A 17,274-nucleotide genomic window follows, 5' to 3' on the forward strand; every position below is an offset into this window, starting at 1 on the left:
TGTGCAACCCCCACTCCCTATGGTTGACTACGAAGGAATCCTCCTTGTGAGTGAACATGACTTTCAAAACCCTTGTGACAAGGAGTCGGTTGATCACGAACACTGTTGCAAATCTAAAGATTGGGAAACCCAACTACATGAAGACCTAAAAAAAACAAAACAGGGGCAGAGAGAGACAATAGGAGCAGGGAAAACTAAATCAACAGGGAAAAAAACCATAAATAAATCAGAGATCGCCATTTTGTCTCTTCCGTCGCAGCACCAACATCGTTCGCCTGACTGCTGCAACTCTCTACCAAGGTCGTAACCCCCAACCACGAGCCATCTCGCCTCACCTATCGCACCCTTTGCCACCATCGCCTCACCCGTCGCAAACCTCTGTTGATGTCGGCCTCACCGTAGCCCCATCGCCTCACCCATCAGAGAGAGAGAGAGAGAGAGAGAGAGAGAAGACAAACTAGTTTATTGTAGAGGGGTTTCTCTCACTATTCTTTCCTCTGGCTTCCGTCCACCTTTTCAGCTGAATCTAAAGAGCTTACATTGTAGGAAGAAGAAGAGGAAGAGGTGGGTGGGGTTCTTGGTGTGGGGCCGAGTTGTGTTGAAGGAAGAAGAACAAGCAGCAATAGTAGAAGAAAAGGAAGTGGAGGGTGGAGGGTGGAGGTTCCTGGGGTGGGGTGGGTTGGTTTGCAGTAGGGGGTAGAGGCGGTGGTTCTGCAGGAAGAAGGAAAAGAGGAAGTGGCAGGTGGAGTTGTAGGAGGAGGAAGAAGAAGAAGAAGAAGAAAAAAGAGAAGAAGGGGCGGGTGTGTGGGTGGGTGGGTGGGATTGGGGGTAAGAGAAGAAATGACTACCTTTTGCTGGAAACGGTCGTTTTAGATCCGATTAGAGGAAACTAATACAAAATCGGAAAAATTACAACCGATTGTAGGAGAATACATGCCTAATTCATAGGCATACGATAAAAGATGTATGATTAATAATATTCTGGGTATATTTGTAATGCCTAAACTCATTTTGTATAAATTTGTGGAACCAAACATAATGTGTGGTTATTTTTGTAAAAGCAAACCCAATAGTGGGTAATCACGTAATTTTCCCATCATACAATTTACATGTGATGCACTTGTCTGTTGAACTTGCATGCAGTGCTTTTTTTATATTTCAGCAATCTATTTGTTGTAAAAAAAAAAAGGCAAGCTATGATTCTCCTTTTGCTCCAATAGTCCAATGGTATGTAAATATAAATCTTTAAATTCATGTTTTTAAAAAAAATCCTTAATAGGTGTCTCTTTGGGATCATTTTTCTTTTGATTTTTATCTATTTAACAAAAATCATTAATGAAAACCATTTTTCATCAAAACATAAAAATGATTTGATAACTACTTGACAAATGATTTTATTGTGAGAAGTAGTTTGGTATCTCTATGTGCAAAATGGTTTTTTGAAGAAATGGGTGAAGAGAGTCCCTTTACCTATCTTTCTTATAACTCTCTTTCTCCGCTTTGAACTGAAGAAGAGGGGGCAAGGGGCTTAGATTTTTAATTACTAAAGCAAATGAGTACTTTACCCTTTCATATTGGGATTTTAAACACGAGCTCATTAAACTTCAGTGCAAAAATAATTGAAAATCATTTTTTGCCGAAACACATAAATGACTCTTCATCTCTTTTTGGCTTTTGTGTTTTATCAAATTTTTTTTTTTTAAATATAAACAAGCTCCATAAATAATACCAAATACGGCCAAAACCATTTTTGTGAACAAAAATAAAAAAGAAAAATGTTACCAAAGAAAAGTACATTGGTTAGTCGATGTGATAAGGATCCCCCTAATTATTATTTTTTGGGGAAATATTTTTCCATGGGGGAATGCCGTTCTTGCATGTGTATGGGGTCAATGGAAACGCACAAGGAAATACCAACAAGGGCATCATTTTGCATTTCATGGAAGATGGGATGGTCATTTTGCATCCACATATGAATACAGGAGTCACATTCTCCCACATAAATCATATTTTTTTTTACTAAAACCCCCCACATAAATTATTTTCCCTTTTTTTTTTAGAAATCCACCCTTGTCCTGGTCTTAAAACTCGGATTGAATCGATCAATAACTGCTGGGTCGTCTTCGATTGGACTTAACAGTCATGATTTTCGAGCATAGTATCGGAAAACCATTACAATATCGTAATGGATCCATATTGGATCATCCGTATCAGATAGAAATACCCTACTTTATCTTAACAAGACGATATTTTTTTTTCTACTTTCTTACTCCAGGTATCGGTTAGGAATCGAGATCAGACACTTGACAAACTTTTATGGATCACGAACCGATACTTATAAGTTATAACCATGTTAACAGTCCAAGAGGAAAGAGGGATGAAATTTCGGCTTGGTAGATAGGAAGCGAAGAAGATGGTAGAAGTGAGCTTCTCTCTCATAAATAATTGAAAATAATTACTATAACGGACAGTGATGATGAGGATCGCAATCCCACCAAGATTTATTAAGATCATAATCAGAAAACATTTTCATATTCCTTTGTTTGTAGCAGCCCCTCTGAAACATTTTCATATTCCTTTTTCATCTTGGACTTCATTTCTAGTTTTAGTGTTTGTATTAGTCCAAGTATGTAAGTCCGTAAACATTAATATTTAGGCCCATGTTGTCATTGCCCACAAGCTATGCAAATTGGTGAGGTTTATTTCCATTTGTGGTTGTTTACTCTGAACGGAAAGTTGATCCTATGGTAGGGTTCCAAAAATCGATGAATCGGATTGAAATATTGGCAAATTGCTTTAAAATCGGGTTTGGATTGATACTGATTTTCAATGCTTGAATTGAATCGGAATGCTCCTCTCAATATTCCTTTGAATCAGTGAGTTTTCAGATCAAATAATCGGATACTAGGGTTCTTGGAACCGAACCGATCAATCTGAATCGAAATCGATAAGGACATATTCTATCACCGAGTCCTATTTTTAAAACCCTTTTCTATAAACCTTTTTCTATGGTCTCGGGTGTCCTCTTCGGCCTCTTTTTTGATTTACTAGTGCCAGCGTGTACTTCAAGTCTTCAGCGCGATTTCAACCCACCATGCTTCTGACAGTTGGGAAACGCTTGGGATGCTTGGGTCTCAAGAATCGGATGCGCACTAGACAAGCTGGCGGCCTTGGGTCTCAAGGTGAGGCTCTCTCTCTCTCTAGATGCGAAATTACATAATTAGCCCACTTATTATATTGCGATGGTAAGAAAAAAAAAATCGATTTCCAATTACATTTATAACCTACCTCTGAACCATCAGCGGCATTAGCATAGTCTAATGGGAAAAATCCTCTGTTGAGCGGTGAGTTGATAGTGAATATCGAACTGCGTTGGATCTTCATTACTGCTCACTGCACACTATACATTGTACACCGTAAAAGGATCCAGACTCTAATTTAATCTTCTTTACATAAATTTTTTCAAACATAGAAGCAAGCTAAATAACCCTTTCCCCGCCCCCCTGCCCCCGCCGCCCCCCCCCCCCCATTCCCACCACCAATGAAAGGAGAAAATATCCACCCTATTGATACTTCTAGGTGTGTTCCCATTGGCCCTTGTGCAGTTGTACTGGTGCAACCCTAACACTCAACATATATAATAATTTAATATTTTTTACTTAAAATATAATAATAATAATTTAATAGATGACATAAGCTACTATATACGTAGTTAAGAGAATCCTTTCCTCCACCTCTTCAAGATGTGGATTCTAGGCTTCTAGCTAGTATGTACGTCTCAAATACGATAAATGGAAATGAATGATGTAGTGGATAGGAGTGCATGCATGTGGCAGGGGGAGAAAAAGAATTGTTGTAGAGGTGGAAGATTTTGAAGAGAAGGTTGTTAGGATCATGGTTTTATAAATTAGATTGGATTGGATCGATATTGATTAAGATCAATTCGATTTCAATCTTTATCGATTTGATATCAATCTATGGGTAAGATATAAGGATAAAATAATATCTTACGAACATGGGTAAATCTGTTCAATCGCAACTGATACGATCCCATGTTTTAAAACCTTGGTTAGGATAACAGGCAATGGAGATGCTACCTTTCGAGCTATGGTCATGGTGGGTAATATGTAGGCATTGGTGACAATGTGGTGGATTTTGGTAGATTAATTGGGAATGATCGACAGAGGTACCATGGTTGTAGGCATTGTTGGCAATGAAGGCAGTGTAGCCTAGGAAAGGTAGGGATGGTGGGTAGAGGCAGCACCAAGTTCTGAATTTTACAGAGTTCATCCAACCTTGGCGAAGTTTTACTTCACTTCGGTTTTTTATTTTGGGTAAAGATAAGATTCATCAGTTAATATCTATTTGATAGTTCAGTGTCAAAATATGAAATTCCATCATCAATAATGTTAATAATCAAAGTAGATGATAGGGTGGAAGATATGTGTTGCCTTCTCCCAAAAGAACCAAGAAATGGGTTGTATTATCAAAAAACAGAAAGAAAAAGACATAGGTTGCCAATAAATAATGGTTTTCTTTGTGCCGCCCACAATTGAAGGAATGATTGTACATTCGATGAAATATTTGCCACGTGGTATTTGTGATGTAGCTCAAATTTTGGATAAATAAGTCTCAAGGTTCTTTACTCAAATGTCAAATTTTAGTCCTCACATAGTTGAACATGTGACAAAATAAACCTTTGAAAAGTTTGGTAGGACTACCATGAGGATTTCAAATTGGAATCTGATTGAATGAATATTTGAAATTTAAGATACACGGTTCATGATAAAAAGAAAAAAGGTTCTATAACAAAAAATGTTATGGACAGCCATGCATATTCACGACGGCATAAGTGTAGTTAGATGAGCATAAAGGGCTATCCAAAATGACATAAACACCACTACCTCTTATTTAAGAGTTCGATGGGAGAATCTCCTGTGCATGAATATTTTTCTGTTTTCGATCTGGATATAAGGCCTAATATTCAATGGTCAGGATTCCCACGTCATCCTTCCAACTGGGCACATTAAGGAGGCACCAATGAACGTAGCCTTCTTAAGACCCCAGAAAGGCATTTTTTTTGCTGGCGGCACTTATCACTCCATGGCTTTACTGTTTTTTCATTGCACCTTAATGTTGAACCAAAGCATTTTCTGATGTTTCTAATCCTGTTGGGTTGTTTTTGCAGTGCTCACCTTACTATGCTTATGGTCCTTTTGGATGTCCAGCATGGGGAATATTGCCCCACCTCAGTTTTGGTTTTTGAAATTGAATTGAGGTCCTAAGTGTGCAGTAATCATTTGCCTACTCTTTACATAACATTATTATGGATTTTATGAGCTTGGCTTCCTGATCTGTGAACATCTTTGTGTTTATATGGTGAACTAGTTTTTTTTTTATTTTTTGGATTCCATATTACATTGGTTGACTCAAATCACTTTTTTCCTATACCTGAGACTTGTGATGCTTTAAAATCCCATGTTTTAAGGTCACCTGCCACACACTTTTGGGTCAAATGTTGTCCTGAGGATATTGTGGAGGGTGCATCATAATACTTGACCACAAACACATCAGTGCCACAGACTTTTGGTTACATAGATCATAAATGTGGGTTGAAGACAACACCATGCCTACCATTGTAACATAAAATGGGAACGGCAAAAAAAAAACAGACTTATGATACGGGTTTTAAACAAATAAAAAAACGATGGTATGGTAAAAAAACACAGGAAATAGCAAACGGACGAAAATGAATGGTACAAATATTAAACGTGAAATTTAAAAAAAAAAACAAAACCAAAAGAAGGCCAATATACTCATGTAATTTGAAGAACTATTACTTGAATACCTGCATCTAATGTTCTAAACTACATCAACATCAATCATTCATGTATATATCATCCATAATATAACATCCAATGTAAAATCCAAATTAAAATTTAATACACCATAATTAAAAAAAAGTCCAAAATATATATATAAAAAAAACATACATATCATGCAAGATGTTCGAAGGTTCCCAGCTTGGCAGAAAGCTTCAAGGTGGCTGTTACAGCTCTTCCTTTGCATGTTAATAAGGTTCTCAGCTTTGTATATTACATTTATCATTGACGCAGGTCCTTACATTTTTGCAATTTGGAGGATTTACTCTTGTGAGGAACTCAAAGGATCTATTTCAAAGTTTTGGGTTTGACACAGCCGGTGCTCATTGGGCTCATCATCTTTGAGGTGTATATTTGTTTTTCTCCTTTTTGGTCAATATTCTTTCAGATATGATGAATTTATGCTGAACACATTTCTTCTATTTTATGTGGCATAATCCGAAGTACATGTCTTCATGTAATGGGTCATGGGTCTTGCAATAATTTATAGGCTGACAGTTCTTTGGTAAAATATTTTTTTTGGGGGGCTGGTTCCCCATGTCTGCAATGTAGATAATGCAGCTGTTGGCTAATCCCGAACTGAAAAATCCATTAAGAGACCAGTATAGAGTGTAGACAGGATTGCAAGAACAGGAAAATATAGGCCAATAGGGGAGAGTTTGTGACTCACAACAGATGTATTAGAATTGGTTAGAACTTAGAACTCAGGTCGAGTGGTCTATTCTAATAGAAGTACATCTGCAGAATTCGAAGAAATTATGACAACAAAATATAGAATTATGTAGAAGCCCTATTGCTACTAAGAAAACTGCTAGAGAACTAGAACAGCATTATCAACCAGTATTATTTAAGATTCAGAACCAGAATTTCAGAGAGAACAAGATCAGAAACTAGTGAAATTTGAAGTAAGACAGACCAATAAATATAAAGACGTTGAATTAGAATGCAATCTGAAAGTTGATATAAAACAAGGTACCACATGTTGAACAAGTAATAATAAGTAGGAGAAGAAGATTGGTAGAAGAGGAGATAGCACCTGATTTGCAGTTGAATTCAAAACTAGAACAAGACAACAGTGGGCTGGAAGAAGATCCTTCACCCTCTTTTCAGAGTTCATCAGCCCAAAACTCTGAAAAAAAAACTTCAATATTTATCATCAAATCACGCTTCACTGATGGGGCATTACATATATAATGACCTTTTGAAATTCCTAAACTGACTCATAAAAGGACTTCTTCCTACTCATTCTCTTACACTGACTTGACTTAATACGCTCATAGCAGAACTCTATCTAGATAAAATATGCTCATAGCAGAACTCTATCTAGATAAAATATCCTAATATCACTCGAACTCTCTGTACATGTCAACATTTTGTGGTTACTAATCATCTCTATATCATCAGGTAGCCATGTGTTGATTTTTAGTGTATTTTGACATTGTCATGTAGGCTCCGTTTGATTGCAAGGGGAATTTAAAGGGAAGGGAAGTGAAATTTTCATACTTAAAAAATAAATGTTTATAATCATTACCCCATGTGATTATATAAACTACTTGATTTTTTTAACCATATTTAGTAATGATACATTTTACATATTATAGCAAAGGGTTTTGGATGTAAAGTAAAGTGAAATTTTATAACCAAATATGAAATGATTTGAAATAATGATATAGTCACATGGGGTAATGATTACATATATTTCTTTTTTAAGTATAAAAATTTCACTTCCCTTCCCTTCCCTTCCCTTTAATTCCCCTTGCAACCAAAGTTAGCCTTAGTAAAAACTTAATCGAAAAAGTAAATTCTCATTGAAGCATTTAAATTTGTAAAGTGTTTTGATAATGTTTGTCTTTAAAATGACATATTGTTGAGTACGGCTCTATGACCAAATTAGCTTTCCATATGGAAGAATGTAACTGGTGGTGGGGAGTGGCCTCCCAATTGTCGGTGTGGGACTATTATAAATATTGGTGGTTATATATCTTTAGAAGCGTTTTTTTTTCCCCCTTCTATTTTGAAGGAATATTAATTTTATTATGAGTGGAGAACCTGAGAAGGGCACTGGATACGCAAAGTATAGTAACACACTAGCACCACGAACAGAAAACTGATACAACAGTAGGGGATGGTTCATAATGAAATGTGTGAATCCACACCATGTTGTGTGCCTGATATATCTCCATCCCTTGCTAGCTCTGATAGAAAAATAAATGCGGAACGATTCATGAAGATCGATAAGCATGCACGACAAACACTACAAAGACAAGTTTTAGGCATACCTGAATCCATGACTGAAGAATAAGAACTCCTCAATGTTCTTCGTATATGCTCCTCGTACAACACGATCAATGTTGGTCTGGTCTACCCTCTTTCCCTTTTGCTTTTGGTCGTTAGCCTCACTTAATGGGTCAGTGATAACTATATATAGGGGTGAGGGTAGGGACCAACCCTGCAATAAAATTAGGGTTTCCTCCCCATTAAGGAAACAATACCTTAGGTCCACACATAGTAATAAATATTTCATACTATTAAGGTGTGCTAATAGAATCCAATATCTCCATAGAGATCACTTACCAATAATATTAGATTCTTTCTGCTTACTCCATCTTTAGTCAACACCACTAAACCGGTTTTGGAAACAAATCTTTGACTATGCTAACCCACCTAATAGGAAATCTTACAATCTCCCACTTGGGCAGCATATGTCACAAGTTTTAGATTTTAAAATTTATTTAAAACGACTCTCCGGTTTAGATAAACTGAATGTGGCCACAAACAAAACAGTGTCGAATGGAGTGCACCTTAAACCAAATGCCTTGGTCCGAATGAGAATTACAAACACCCAACCGTATTGATCATCACATCTAAAGCGATATGAGACCACACACGTCAAAGTGCTCATAACATCACCGACTTGGGCTGAACAGTATGAAAGTGTGGTATGGAAATAACATGCTATAGTGATCATCATGTCTATTTCCAAATTGGTCCTGGCTCGAAAATCAAATGAGCCATATGAGACAGATACCGAAGGTCTCATTAACTACAAGCGTCTCCCAAACGCTCAAGCTTCAATTAATGAAGCTCATTGGGACTGGGTCTGGATGTCCCACAACACTAGCACTAGACCTCAATCAAACGAGGCTTTGCTAGTGACTGAATGTGTGTGTATTGACTGGAACCTCAGATACCGAATGAGGTAAATACACCACATATAACCTCAATTTTCTATAGGAGGTAAATAAATAAGTGTATACACATAAACAAATGGCCATATAATGCATATATATTCTTGAGAACAATAATGATGTTTCATAAATATAATAATGCTGAACTCATATGCAACTGGATATATGAGCAAAGCTCCCACTAATAAAATGCATCAAAAGAACTAACAAGTCCCATATTAGTGACATGCTCTTAAAAGACTTTTGGAATCAAGCCCTTAGTAAGAGGATCTGCAATCATGTTTTCTGTAACAATCGGTTCCATTGTAATCTGTGACTCTTGAACTTTCTCTCTGACAAAAAATTACTTAATGTCAATGTGTTTAGAGTCTGAAGTACTTTTACGGTTATGAGAGAAACGAACTGCAGCGGAGTTGTCACAGAACATCCTCAATGGTTTAGATATAGAGTCAACAATCTGTAATAATGTAGTGCTACAGAAATTTATGATTCATGAGCTTACTCCCACTGATCTTTAGATAAACCTATTCGATTCCTCCCATTTTCATAAAGAACCTTAGCTTGAACATAATTAACAATCACTGACTTAGGAGGCTCATTAATTAAGATTACAATTTTTTATCATAATAGCCAGAGAAATATTAAAGGATTAGTTCCATTCCTTAAAATTGGAACCATTCAAACCTTTTTTTTTTTACAGAAAATAACTGAGAAGTCAAAGCTGACAAATATAATCATGCATATTTACCAAAATATACAATATGCAAGAACAGAAGGCATATTAAACTTCCCAACAATATAATTAAATCTGACTAATTGGGCTGTTAATCAGATTTATCCCAGTATTGTTTTCAATAACTGTAGGAAAACAGAAACTGAGGAAAGATCCGATGCCATCGGGGTCACACCTGTGGTGGCAAGATCGCCCAACACGTAGTGGAATCTTTCACATGCAAGGCGAGACGCTCAAAACAACACCACTTTGAAGATTCCGTCACCTGTGGTGGCAAGACAAGAACCTCCAAAGCTATGAAGCCCAAAATGTCACCCTCACACTATCAAGCGAAACCGACCAAATGAAGACTCACCTGTGGTGGCAAGAGCACATCATTCGCCATATGGTCTCCTTGACTGCAACCCATTCTGAATAGTCAATAGTAATTTTACAATCTCAGTAACTAGCCCACTAAGTGGAAGCGTAATCACTGAAATTATAAAAACCTATAGACTTGGATTGCTACCAAATGCCCGTGGGTTTAGATTTTGGGTGCAAACAACAAGATGGGCTATTTTAATATTTAATTAATAAAATATTTAACATAAGCCCACAAAAGTAACCCATTATAAACCCTTATAGTCAATATGGTAATACCATAATTTAGCAGTTATCAAAGTGAGTACATTCTTAGTATGACAGTTTTGTACTTCCAGCCATTACCATAAATAATAAAAATCTAATTATGGCATTTTCTATAATAACAACATGCTAAATATGAAAGTTCATAACATTTATTCATGATAACAAAAAACACATGAAATATGTTACTTTATCCATAATTCATTAGATATACAAAGTTGTATACAAATATGAACTTTCAACCCAAATGACTTTAATATCCAATACAAATATTAGCCCATAAACTTTAAAGTCAATCACAATAAAGCCCTGTAATTTCTTCAAGTCAAAAGAAAATTATTTAGCTAATAGGGCACATGAACCGAATAACTTATAGGTTAAAAAACAACAATAAGTCTTTTATAAATAAATGTAATGTTGGCTTAGATCCATAGTAAGTATAAACAACTTCATAGGCTTTATACCAATAAGCCACTAAAACTTCAATGAGTTCATTTAAATCATTCAAATATAATATATCTGTTTTATCTCAATGAATTTTCAATAAAATTGAACTTTATCATAAGTACAAATATGACATATAAATTCAAAGAAATATTACTTAAACAATGCACTTGTGATATTTTGAATCATAAATGGGTGTCAAAAATCATAATTATGTGTCTCGTGACGAAACCTGATGTCACGGATGATAAATATAATATCGAATAAAATATCAAAATACCCCAGATTGACTTAAAATTCATGAAACGACAAGTGTAGTATACATAATAAAACATGTATAATACATCTATCACCCTCAATAGGATAATAATTTATTCTCCCACTAATATAAGAGAGTAGGACTAGATGACCTAATAAAAGTATCATTTATAAGAGTCAATATCAGTTCTTATTAGAACTAGATCTAACTGTTGGCTTGAATAAACAGGGCCAAAATAGTCAACAGTATAAACAGATTTCAGAAGTCATTTCACTAAATCAAAATTAAATGATTTCTGATTCCATTTGCATAAACTGTTTATGGTCTATACAATTATTAGACTTCAAAACTGGATTTCAATGAAATTATGATGAAAATAGTTAATAAACCATCAACATGTACAAGCAACGTAGGATGATCTTGTGTCATAACATCTCAAATATGAGTATAGGTATCATCATTAATATTAATCTTTAAGATGCCAACTCTACCCACAAAGAATCTTCACAAAAATCGATTTAAATAGACCACACCAATAACAAAGTTTAACTTGGTGAGATTCATGTGCATTCACTGTAATGACTATATCATTCAAGAGTTATAACTGAAACTGTATCCTTATCCTTTAAGACAGGAATACACTGGTCATCTCATTTTCTTACATTAACTGTGAAAAGAACAATAACTTTTCAGATCCCCTCACCTTTGGGATCAGAAACCTTAGGTTACTGTCATTTTCTTTAACTTTGGTGACATCATCTTTAGGCAAATGTCACCTACTATGCTGCCCTAAGGAAAACCATGAAGGAACAAGATACGTCACTTTGGTGGAATCCACATCACCCTTTCATGGTTCCCTAGAAAAGCGTTTTGCAGCTAAACATGTGCGAATGCTTACACCCAATTTAACTCCAATATATTTATTCATCATAGAGTGTTTCAAATATGACATGCAAACATAAAATGTCATCAATTTTCTGCATATGTCATTCATAAATGACTTTTTTAATATCATAGTAACGATAAACCAGTGTAAAAACATGCATAAACAGAAATACAATTCTGAAACCACTATAGAATAAAGACAAAACACTATAGTTGTTCCAAAACAGTTATGGAACACAAAATATAGGTCTCATTTTTCTTGTTTTAAATTCAACCCAGTATATTGAACATACATCCAGTGGTCGAACCATAAACAACATTTCATAGTACATAATTACATCCTCCCGCTGGTTTGACCAGTTAAGTAATTATCCACAACTTCCCAAGTACATGATAAAGCGACATTATGAAAACCAATGATATTTTATTATTCACAAGGCCTTGGGACTCTTAAATAGAATTTATTCAAATCTGAAAAAAAAAAACTTCATTAGACATTATGTGAAGACTGATCATTACTAAAATACCACTTCTGTTTGACTTTCAAATAGGTAAGATAATAACCACATAATGCGTTAATGTATGCCACTTTTACAAGTGCATGTTAACATTACATCCACTTACATATGGTTTCCAGAACCATGTTGCCATAATAACAACCAAAACTTATTCTAAGCTACTCAAGAAATCAATCCGAGCCGACAAAGTAATACTTATTGACATCGAAGCCGACTTTCAGAGAAGTTGTAAACGATCAAAGTTGATTATCTCGAAATGAAGACCTTTCTCTTTGATTGAACCATAATAATTGATTTACTAGCCCATAATCTTTACATATAGAAGATGTTGGGATTGAGCCCATTAGTTTTAAGTTATGTTTTTTAAACAAACCATTTTTTTTTTTTTTTTTTTTTTTTTTTTTTTTTAAGACCATGGGCTCAACCAGCCCAAGCCTTTAAAGCCTTTATTGGGTTTTAATTGATTTACAACTGTTAATGGGCCTTATTCTTTTAAATAAAAGCAACTAAGGTCCAGCCCAAGCTTTTAACTAAATTATGACTAAAGAAATATGGGTGTTAAAGTAAAAGCGCACTTACATAATATAACCAAACCCTATCTAACTTTTGCATCATCTCCTACCTTCCTTCTCTTTAGCCGTCGTGAGATGCAGGTTAGTTTTGATGGGAGATGAAAGTCGCTTACAAAAACTATATCCCAAACAAAAATTGTTAAAACTGCTAACACTTTATTATATATATATTTTTGAATAACACTCATATGTGTTGTTATCGGCTTCGTCACAACGTAAACCATCAGAACCAAATTCTATCTGGACATCCAAGAACCTGGATGTTCTGGACATCCAATAAACTGCTAACACTTTATTACAACCAACGGCTTGTCCTAGAGAGAAAGGGGGATAGGTTCAGCCAAGGCGGTGGCTCGCGCTTACAGCCAGCGGCTACCCCCTCCGATTACAGCCAACGGTTTGTCACTGATTATGGGGGCGGCACCATCGAAAACCGCACAAACAGAAATTCGAAAAATAGCGAGAGAAAAAAAAAGACCGCAGTTTTGTCACCGAAGTGAAAGGGACTGGGTTCAGGCAGGGCGGTGGGTCTCGTCACTTCCACTGCCTCACTGTCTGTGCTTCCTCCCATGAACGGATCCAACCTCGCTAGTGGGAGAGTGAGAGCATCCAACGGCTAGATTTTTTTAAAACTTTATTGTCTTCACGAAACCCAGACCGATATATCCTCTATCTCCCACATATGAGTGGATCCGACACATTGACTTTATATCTAATACAAACAAAATCTCAACAGTGGGAAGCTTGATACTTCCGTTCACACATTATTCCCATCTTACGGTGGTATGGCTGCAACTTGGTGAATAATTTTATAAATCCTTTTCTTCAACCATATGCTGGGTTCGATTGCTTTCAGTTTTTAATTTCAGAATCCAAGTGTAAAATCCACAAACAATGGTTTGTTCTGGTGTTGGAATCGGAACTTCTGACCACATTCCAACCATTACTGGAGACTCCAGCAGGTTTCTCCCATCTCTTTCATGTATATGGAGGTATCGGCCATTATCGGCGATTCCAGCACGTTCCTCCCCTCTTTTTCAGGTCGATGAGAATAAGACAGAAAAAATTTCTTGAATAGCCATACAATAGAAACTTATAATTTTTATTTTATTTTTTTTATTTAACTTTACAAGTTTTGTCTTTAAGTAATAATATATATTATATTACTTTTATCGTTTCTTCAAAACAAAACGACTCGAGGAGAAAAATTGATTTTTATTACTGGTGGTACAGCCGATCGATTTTTCATGAACGAGGCTCTGATACCATTGATAGAAAAATAAATGCGGAACGATTCATGAAGATCGATAAGCATGCACGACAAACACTACAAAGACAAGTTTTAGGCATACCTGAATCCATGACTGAAGAATAAGAACTCCTCAATGTTCTTCGTATATGCTCCTCGTACAACACGATCAATGTTGGTCTGGTCTACCCTCTTTCCCTTTTGCTTTTGGTCGTTAGCCTCACTTAATGGGTCAGTGATAACTATATATAGGGGTGAGGGTAGGGACCAACCCTGCAATAAAATTAGGGTTTCCTCCCCATTAAGGAAACAATACCTTAGGTCCACACATAGTAATAAATATTTCATACTATTAAGGTGTGCTAATAGAATCCAATATCTCCATAGAGATCACTTACTAATAATATTAGATTCTTTCTGCTTACTCCATCTTTAGTCAACACCACTAAATCGGTTTTGGAAACAAATCTTTGACTATGCTAGCCCACCTAATAGGAAATCTTACAAGCTCATCTGCCGACTTATTACATGATATCAATGGAGATTGTGATGCAGTATTTAGACATAGTATATTCATGTATTTTGGACATGCATAACTGAAATAATTTCAGTTGATCTTAAATATTGCACTTACTGCCACTTTTTCTCAATCCTTTCCAGTCAGCTTATTTTGGAATTACTTTGGAATTACTAGGGTTAATTTGGTTTCTTGTATCTGTTGGACTGGGATCCTCAATCCTCAAGGTGGGAATGCACATTCTCTCATCAGTTACTTGCCCTTCTTCCTTAATATGGGTTTTTTGTTGTTTGCAGCGCACTGTAAATCTTCTCCAGCATCTTCTTAGCTTTGGTCTTAATCTTGTTATTCGATCTTTTGAATTCCAGGTAACTAGTTTTCACTGTAATGTTGGTTACATATGTTATCATCTCTATTTCTCTCTCAACTCTTTTCAAGTGTCGTTAATTCTCAACCCAAGCTAAAATGGTAGTTTCTTTAATCAGGCTGATGCTTTTGCTAAGAAGCTCGGTTATGTGAAGGCACTTCGTGCTGGTCTTGTGAAATTACAGGTGATTATTATCAATTTCATTTATAAACATTATTGGTTGTTGTTACTTTTTATCTAGGATTGGCTGGAAGGCATTGATGTAGTAATGCTCCACTGATCCTCCATTTTTACATGTCTGGGATTGAAATTTAGATCCAGTCTGTTAATTTTGTTAAGCTTTGAACTAGAATGGTCAAACAAACCAAGATCTTTTTAATTATAATGGAAAACACAGCATTTGACCATCACACACAGGTGAAAGTTTACCTTTGTACATGCTAATTGTGCACTTGATCAAAGGGCTTATTGGCTTGCAGGAAGAAAATCTTTCGTCCATGAACACTGATCCATGGTACTCAGCCTACCACTATACTCGTCCTCCACCTGTTGAAAGACTGGCAGCGCTCGATGAACCTGACAAGAAGGTAGAATGAGGGATAATTTATTGACAGGAAATGACAAATATGAGCGCCTTGCTGCACCCATTAGAGAGGTTAATTTTCTCATCAAGGTGGACCATTGCGAGAATGAGCATTGATGAATCTTCTTTTGCTTTCTATATGAATCAAGTTGGAACTAGGAGTCTTGACATTTCGATCTTTTGTCAGGTTAATTCTATATCTAGCTATTGCATTCTATTGATTTTCCTACGGTGACCTTTCAAATCTGGCCCAAATACTGGACCATATTCTCCATGCCGGGAACCGGAAAGTCCACTGAACAGCGGTTTGTGTTGGGGTTCGGGCTCAATCTTCTGGGTTGGGCCATAACATTAGGAGTAAAACATTTTTCATCTTTTATTAACTGACGATCAAGTGAAACATTGCAACGGATAATATATGAGGATTGACAACAGGAGACTTGAGGAAACATGGTAGGCTAGGACACGCGAGTAGGGTCTTGGGATTTATTTGTTCACAAAATTTTGATCTTTTTATGTAGTAAATGTTTGGCTTGTTATGATGACTTTATTGACGATGTGCATAAGTGTTACCCTTGAATTTTAATTGATTAAAAAAAAATTGAATTATTTCCTTAATTTCTATGGGTTTTATGGATATTTTACGGATTTTATCATTTAGGCTATGTTTGTTTGCAAGGGGAATTAAATGGAATGAAAGTGAAATTTTCATACTTTAAAAAAAAAAAAAATCATACCCCATGTGACTATATCATTACTTCAAATCATTCCATATTTGGTTTTAAAATTTCACTTTACTTTACATCCAAAACCCTTTGTTATAATATAGAAAATAAAAATTACATGTAAAATGTATTATTACCAAATATGATTAAAAAAATCAAGTAGTTTATATAATCACATTGAATCACATGGGGTAATGATTATAAACATTCTTTTTTGAAGTATGACAATTTTTCTTCCCTTCCTTTTAAATTCCCCTTGCAAGCAAACGGAACCTTAAGAATTCTTAATTTATGTTTTTTTCTTTCTTGCTTTTTGTTAGCGCCGACGAAATGAAACATATTAACAAAATGAATAGTCTTATATAGGTTTCCAAACAAAAAAAGTTTTGATAGCAATTTGGAGAAACTTCATTTAATATTTCTAACTATACTTCTTATGAATGTCATTGTCACCAGTGTCATATTAATATACATTAGTAGATCCTTGTAATTGAGGAAGAAGACACTTACCTAAGTGGTCAAGCATCAATCTACAATGGGCATGCTTTATGGGGTGAGTGGTAAGAAGTCTAGCAATAGTGCCCTACACCACTTGGCTGCAGGTTAGGTTGTACTGAATTTTCTTGAGAGTAGGGTTTCACCCTTTGCTATTTATTTGAGTAGTTTGAGCCTAACCATTGAAGCTATTTTGATTGGGAATACCTTAAGATTGGCTTTAGAATTTGCAG

The 17,274-nt window shown here is 35.7% G+C and overlaps 1 protein-coding gene across 1 annotated transcript; it reads left to right on the forward strand.

Moving 5' to 3' along the window:
• The first annotated feature begins 5,998 nt into the window (after positions 1-5,998).
• On the forward strand, positions 5,999-15,994 carry LOC122076304 (CAAX prenyl protease 1 homolog). Its single transcript, XM_042641620.1, has 5 exons — positions 5,999-6,078; positions 6,168-6,228; positions 15,168-15,239; positions 15,357-15,422; positions 15,718-15,994. The coding sequence occupies exons 1-5, from the start codon at positions 5,999-6,001 to the stop codon at positions 15,832-15,834; spliced, it is 396 nt and encodes a 131-aa protein (XP_042497554.1). The 3' UTR covers positions 15,835-15,994.
• The last annotated feature ends 1,280 nt before the right edge of the window (positions 15,995-17,274 follow it).

Source organism: Macadamia integrifolia, chromosome 4 (genome assembly GCF_013358625.1).
Source record: "Macadamia integrifolia cultivar HAES 741 chromosome 4, SCU_Mint_v3, whole genome shotgun sequence".
NCBI lineage: Eukaryota > Viridiplantae > Streptophyta > Magnoliopsida > Proteales > Proteaceae > Macadamia > Macadamia integrifolia.

Bases quoted from the DNA above. Each gene is read 5' to 3' on its own strand.
- LOC122076304 (XM_042641620.1), top strand. From the start codon at position 5,999: ATGCAAGATGTTCGAAGGTTCCCAGCTTGGCAGAAAGCTTCAAGGTGG. The intron at 6,079-6,167 runs GTTCTCAGCTTT...AGGAACTCAAAG, and splicing joins TTCCTTTGCATGTTAATAAG to GATCTATTTCAAAGTTTTGG. The intron at 15,423-15,717 runs GTGATTATTATC...ATTGGCTTGCAG, and splicing joins CTGGTCTTGTGAAATTACAG to GAAGAAAATCTTTCGTCCAT.